General features: G+C 40.7%; 1 protein-coding gene across 2 annotated transcripts in view; it reads right to left on the reverse strand.

Annotated features, from left to right (window-relative positions):
* Positions 1-6,529, reverse strand: part of phc2a (polyhomeotic homolog 2a (Drosophila)) — a 21,706-nt gene that overhangs the window by 10,495 nt on the left and 4,682 nt on the right. For both annotated transcript variants that reach the window (XM_005745888.1, XM_005745889.1), the window contains exons 3-5: positions 2,494-2,572; positions 1,221-1,332; positions 666-792 (exon numbers count right to left, since the gene is read on the reverse strand). In XM_005745888.1, coding sequence (XP_005745945.1) covers positions 666-792; positions 1,221-1,332; positions 2,494-2,572 — 318 coding nt within the window. The remainder of the gene's footprint in view (positions 1-665; positions 793-1,220; positions 1,333-2,493; positions 2,573-6,529) is intronic.

A 6,529-nucleotide genomic window follows, 5' to 3' on the forward strand; every position in this document is an offset into this window, starting at 1 on the left:
CATTTTTTTTACCAGCAGAATCCAGAATTCTTCTTAGCCTCGTGTTTATTTATGTTTTGGTTGTTTGTGTTTTGAACACCCTTGTTAGTGGTAGGGTCCATGCTGATGACACTGGGAAGGCACAAGAATATGGACTAAGAGCCAGTCTGGACCTCCAGGATGGTGGCAACATGGCAACCTTCAAACATTTCAGTTCTTCATCCTTCAGAAACTGCAGGAAGCACAAGGCCACTGAAGGACTCGTGCCCTCAGGCCATCCTGATGAAGCTTGTTTCTGATTGTTTGGTCAGAGATATCCACTCTCTGGTTTGGGCAGTGCTTATCCTGTTCCTTCTTACACAAAGGAGCAGATACCAGTCCCACTGACAGCTTAAAGAGCTTCTATGGCCGTGTTCAGCTCTGCTAGAGTACTGAAACCTCCTCTATGCTGTTGAGACCGTACTGAGAGACACAGCAAACCCACACACACTCTGCACTTCTATGTAACATTTACAGTCTGATGGATGCACTGGGAGTAACTTGGGTTCAGCATCTTACTAACGTTACAATGTTAGCCACATGCAGACTGGAGCAGCCGGGGTTCAAAGCACCAACCACCACCATCTTTGCAAACCACTCTCGGTTATCCTTCACTTCATTAGGGTAAATAGTCCTGACTGTCTCACCTTCTTTTTAGAGTCTATGATGGTGTTTTTGTGGTTTCCATTCACAGCTTTTTGCTTCTTCATGTTCTCCAGGGTGGTTTTGCGGTTCGGGAACAGACCCATTCGCTTTGTGCATCCCACATTGTAACTACAAGGATAGCAAACAAGGCAAGTTCAAAATCTGTGCATCATTCACAAATCTGAACTAGATGTTTACGTCTGGTGTGTTGTGAATTAAATTATTCCTTTGTCATTCTCAGTAGAAGTGTTCTTTGTATTCAGTTCCATTTTATTTCTATAGCGCCAGTTCACAACAGTAGTCACCTCAAGGTGCTTTATATTCTAAGGTAAAGACCCTAAAATATTTTAAAATAGCTGGAACTATAGCACACAGCAAGTCACTGCACACGGGAGAGAAACATGTGACACTGAGGTCACAGGCAAAGTCTGGACCAAACACTCAAGTAGCTTCCTCAGTCATATTCTCCTAAATGTCGACTAATGATGTATCAGCTCGAAGACAATATTAAGGCAGTGAACCACAGTGAACTGTGAAAATGAAGACAATGATCTTACCGTTTAGCGCAGACCGTAGAACAGAACCTCTTAGATCTTTTGAAGATGTAGGCAAAATCCACCCTGCCGCATAATTCACAGGTCAGCATGGGCTCCTGCTGGCCCTTTACCTCTGAGGGAACAGTCAACACAATCTTTGTGATCATCACGCTGAAACTGTTGAACATCCAGTAAAAAGAACTGCATCCAGCAGCACCAACACCAAAGCTGTTAACCAAAACAAGGGGCTAACACAACTCTAGAGTTCTACACAACTCCCTTTATGCCCAGTATTCCTGACTGCTTTCTTACACAAAATAAATGCTGAATGAAATTTAATGGCACTTTTTTAGTCTCACTGAGCAGCCAAAACACGTTTATATGTGCAGCTGAGGTCACTTTGCTACTTTCAAAACCCTTCGACCAATCCCTGTGGTAGTGACAGATCAGACTGGACTAACAAACTGTTCCAACTTAGGGAGCGTTTGATGATACCGTCCTTCCATGAAAATGCATATGGCATCATTCTGTAAAACGTTCCTGTTCAGAGCCCATTCAAAAGTGATGCAAAACAAGCGTCCCTGCTTGCTCTTATGCTTTTAAGCATCTTCAACATGATGCTGTCCTACACCTTCTACCTCTACATGCACCCTCAGAAAAGAAATGCTGGAAATCTCCTCAATCTTGCATATAACTGAGCAAGGATGAAGGTGTGGGTGGTACTGACTACAGCTTACTGTGTATTCTGAAGCTCTGCAGTCAATCAAATCTTTGTTACAAACCCAGCTAGGGAAGAAGTGTTGGACGGGTCAAATATGCTGAGGCACAGTAATGATTTTCATTTATACATTTATTACAAAGGGCCATCCAAAACCCTACTGACAGTTGGAAAACAGTGGGACACAAATTGATGTTGGTACAATCTACAGTCAGGGAAAAAAATATTTGAACACCAGCTGATTTTGTAAGTTTGCCCACTAAATAAAGAAATCTACCTCTAGTCTACAATTTGAGTTGATTTGAACAGTGAGAGACAGAACAATAACTATAAAAATCCAGAGAAATGCATTTCTAAAAAGTTATAAATTAATTTTATAGCTTGTCTTAGTAAAGTGTCGGGCCACCAAGAGCCACAAAAACAGCTTCATAGTCCTGGGCACTGATTGTGAAAGTCTACAAGGAATCTGAGGAATAAAGACAACCACTCAGTACAGCTTTGGACTGATTTACAGGGACAAGCGTGCCCAAACCAAACCCATATTCTGAGAAAGAGAAACGTTTAAATTTGACAAACCCTTTGTTGACAGGCTGTCCATCTTTGAATCTGGTGTATATCTTCTTAGATTCTCTATTGAGAAAGATGGACGTTCCACCTGCAGACACAAAAACATATCAGTGCACTCATGCTTATTAAATACTGTTGGATGAAATCATTCATAAGCATGTACATGAATGAAACTTTCTTAATAGTATGACCTATAATCACTCTTGTCCTAGTGGGAAATAAAAGGCCTTGTGTCTCTCTTAAATCTTACAGCGATCAGCCGGTGGGTTATGGAGGCAGAACTGACGTCATCCTAGAACTATTTAGGAATAATTCTATAATTAGCAAAAACAAAAGCTTTTTAAGAAGACTGGTTAAAAACATAACTTAAAAGCCTGTTATACATAGTCTTTTAATAAAGATAAACAGCATATTAATGCTGAGGCTTCTTCCAACGGTCTTGTTAGGAAACGGTTAAACAAACATGTCGTTGGTTTGAATTATAGAATTACAGAAATCTGCTTAGACAGAGCAACAGAAGAAGGAAGTAATCTAAATAAATAAAAGCACTTATTAAAGTTGCTGTGAGAGTAAGATTTTATTTGTGTTGGCAAAAAATAAATAAAACAAAAATATTTTTCTCCTATTCAGCCTATCCCAGCTTCCATGTGGCAAAACACAGGGTACCGCCTACACAGGTCATGTTGCAGGTTAACACAGAGAGACAGACATTAGTTTGCACTTAAATTCATACCTATGGGCAATTTAGAATCATCACTTTAACCTAATCCCACCAACTACATGTCTCTGGATTGTGGGAGGAAGAACGAGTACCAGAGTACCTGCAGGGAACCCCACGCAGACAAGGGGAGAACATGTAAACTCCCCACAGAAAGGCCCCAGATAGCTGATTCGAACCCAGGACCTTCATGGTTTCTCTGTGTCGCTCACATTGCTTATACTAATTAACAATTTAGATGGTAAGAAACCAAACAAAAAACAGTGAAAATTTCAGGCTTTTTATCTTTAGTGTTTTTTGAGTCGTTTTTTATGGTTGGGAAAAATATCAAGCCTCTGAGGAGGAGTTAAAGTGACTGAATCAAACCCAGAATTTTAACTGGTATTTTTGCATTGTGTTATACACCAGGAGGCGTTGTGCAAATAGGTGTTTAAAATGAACCATGCTGTTGATGTTGTAACAAAGGCACTGATTTACATGCAGTTTGTTGTACTTTTGGAGGAGCATGAAACTGAACATGGTGATACAGGCTACCACTGAGCAGTCAGGTGGCTCAGCCCAGGCAAAGTGCTCAAAGAGCACAAATTTCATTTTCCCCTCAGTCACTGAACCTTACTTCACTTGCTCAGCCCAAACAGACTTTGTATAAAGTTAAGGCCTTGAACTTTTGCACACACATGCACAGTGTGCTCATGTTTGGTTTTTGAAATGCTGATAAAATTTTAGCATTTTTACTGTGCCTACATCACATTAAATTACCTCACTGTAATGTGTGCACGTGCACACACACACACACACACACACACACACACACACACACACACACACACACACACACACACACAGCATTCTCCAAAACAGTAATAAGGCAGAAACTTAAGACACTGGGGAGGGGCGTGCACAATCCTCATCTTGTTAATGTGACATTACTCATTCAGACCAATGAATGTAGAAAACACCTGGAGCCATCTCTACTGCCCCCTGGTGTCTAGCTGCAGCACAGGCCATAAAGCAGATGGGACTGTGGTAAAACTAAACAAAAACACATTTTCTCAGATAAGTTTTACCCAAAGATGGTTTCAGCTGTTATTGGTCATTCTCATTACATGTTTGAGGGCTACCCTCTCCCATAAGTTTGATTCTAACTTCTAACTTGATGCTGTTACACCGAGGTCCAAAAGTCATCGCGCTGCCCAGTCACCAACATTACTGTTACATTACAGGCTGAACTGTTCTCCTTTTCCTCTGCAGAGCTGTTAAATAAATATCTGTAAACAGCTTCATGTTTCTGTCTCCACATATTTTAGGGATAAACTTCACATTTGACAGTTTGTGATGATTATTTTGGTCTATAGAGTAACAGATGCTGACCTAGGATTCCTCACCCTGCCCAGTGACAACAGATAAATATTCTTATATGTCCACTCTTAATGGTAACTACCCACATTACATTGGACTAAACTTCAAAAAGTCAAAGAGATTAAACATCCATGTAACTGGAGTCATTATATAGGAGCATAAACAGTGTTTAGGAAAGCTGCTGATCTCAGACCTGCACAGTTTCTGCTTTAAACACTGAATATATTCAACTGCATAAAGAGAACATGAGATTTTCTTTGACAGCATTAAATAAAACCTGATGAAAGTCAAAGGTCTTCACTTATTCACTTTAATAAGGAATTCTTTCACATTGTGTTTTGCTAATAGAGTCTTATTTGCCATAAAGTCATTCAAAGCCATTCATTCCAGAGTAACCAGAGGGGATAATACACAGTCCAAAACTTTAAGACCACTTGAAAAATGGCAAAAATCATATTTTGCTTCAACATGGAACACAAAACCTTTTTTGAGCATTAAATTTATTGAAAACAATGCTTAAACTGAAACAGGCTGTTCTAGCAGGCTGATCCCTGCGATAAGCTTCAGTCCTCCTGATGTTTCTGAAATGATGTCTCTCAGTGAGTCAACAGAACATCTGGCACAGGACAGCTGTGGTGACAGAAAGGAAACAAGCTTTTCCAAACCTCTGGACACCCAGCTTGGTCTCCCTCACTATCTGTTCATAATAATGTGGACTCTGTTATTACATGAAAAGGACAAATTAAACTTCTATCAAACCTTCTGCTGCATTTTTAGATCTAACATTTTATTTAATGTTTCCATGTCAGCAGAGTGCTCTGTGAGTGGATCTAAGACTGTTTAAATCTGCAGTTCTATATCATCCTCAGTCTTATGTTAAAATCTCAAAGAATGACTTTTAATGTCCAGATAATTCTAAAAGCAACTCTGCTGACATCACCTCTGTTTAAAATAAGACAACACAAACTAAGGAGTAATAAATCCTTCAAAAATGTGTGTAGCACTGCTAACTAGCCAGTAACACACTGCATACGCTAACAGCTAATCTAGCAAACAAATCACCACCAGGAGCTACAGAGTGATGTCAGGTGTTGTGTACAACTATAAGACGTTAAGATGTGAGTCTTTTGAATCATAGTGACGTGATTGTATTTACCTTAATTTAACAAGCTGTCAGTAACGGTAAACCCATCAGCAGATACCCTCAAACTGGAGCAGCTGGGCTACCTTAAAAGAGCAGAGGGGCATGTTCGTGGTCACGTCCAGTCGGTGTGGGCGGGAGTTCGATGCAGTGACTGCACCTCAAGTCAGTACTGCGCAGACACTGGCTCCAAAAGTGCAACGTAACAGCTCCCACAGACGGGAAAGTCTGGTTTCACATTTGCACAATGGGAGGACGTGGAGCCACACGCTCCAGCTTTCTACAGTGAGTTTGTAAAACCATCAGCACAGATCGTCAGAACCAGAGTAGCCACGTTATGTGAAAAGACTGTCACTGGACCATCCTTTATGAAATAGGGGGAGACGCCATCCCATAATTCATGACGACAGACTATCAGACCATTCGTGAAAACAACTGCCATAATAAACAAAATGGAGCAGATCATGTAGTTTTGCATTTGATGCCATAACCTCCTGATAGGGATGCACCGATACCGATACTGGTATCGGGTATCGGGGCCGATACTGTAAAATGTGTGTGTACTCATACTCATTTTTGTTGTAGTTTTTTAGATTGGCCACTAGGGGGACATCCCGCGCTAAACAGGCACAGGGTTAGACGAGTCAGACTGGCAGCTCAAAATAAAAAAAGAGAAACTGGAGGCTAGGGGTGCAACGATATTCGTATCGATATTGAACCGTTCGATACAGTGCTTTCGGTTTGGTACGCATATGTATCGAACAATACAACATTTGTAATTTATTTTATCAACTTTCCTTCTGACGATGCTGTCTGTGTTGAGCGCT

The sequence above is a fragment of the Pundamilia nyererei genome, unplaced genomic scaffold (assembly GCF_000239375.1).
Source record: "Pundamilia nyererei isolate P.nyererei 1_Seehausen unplaced genomic scaffold, PunNye1.0 scaffold00169, whole genome shotgun sequence".
In the NCBI taxonomy this organism is placed as follows: domain Eukaryota; kingdom Metazoa; phylum Chordata; class Actinopteri; order Cichliformes; family Cichlidae; genus Pundamilia; species Pundamilia nyererei.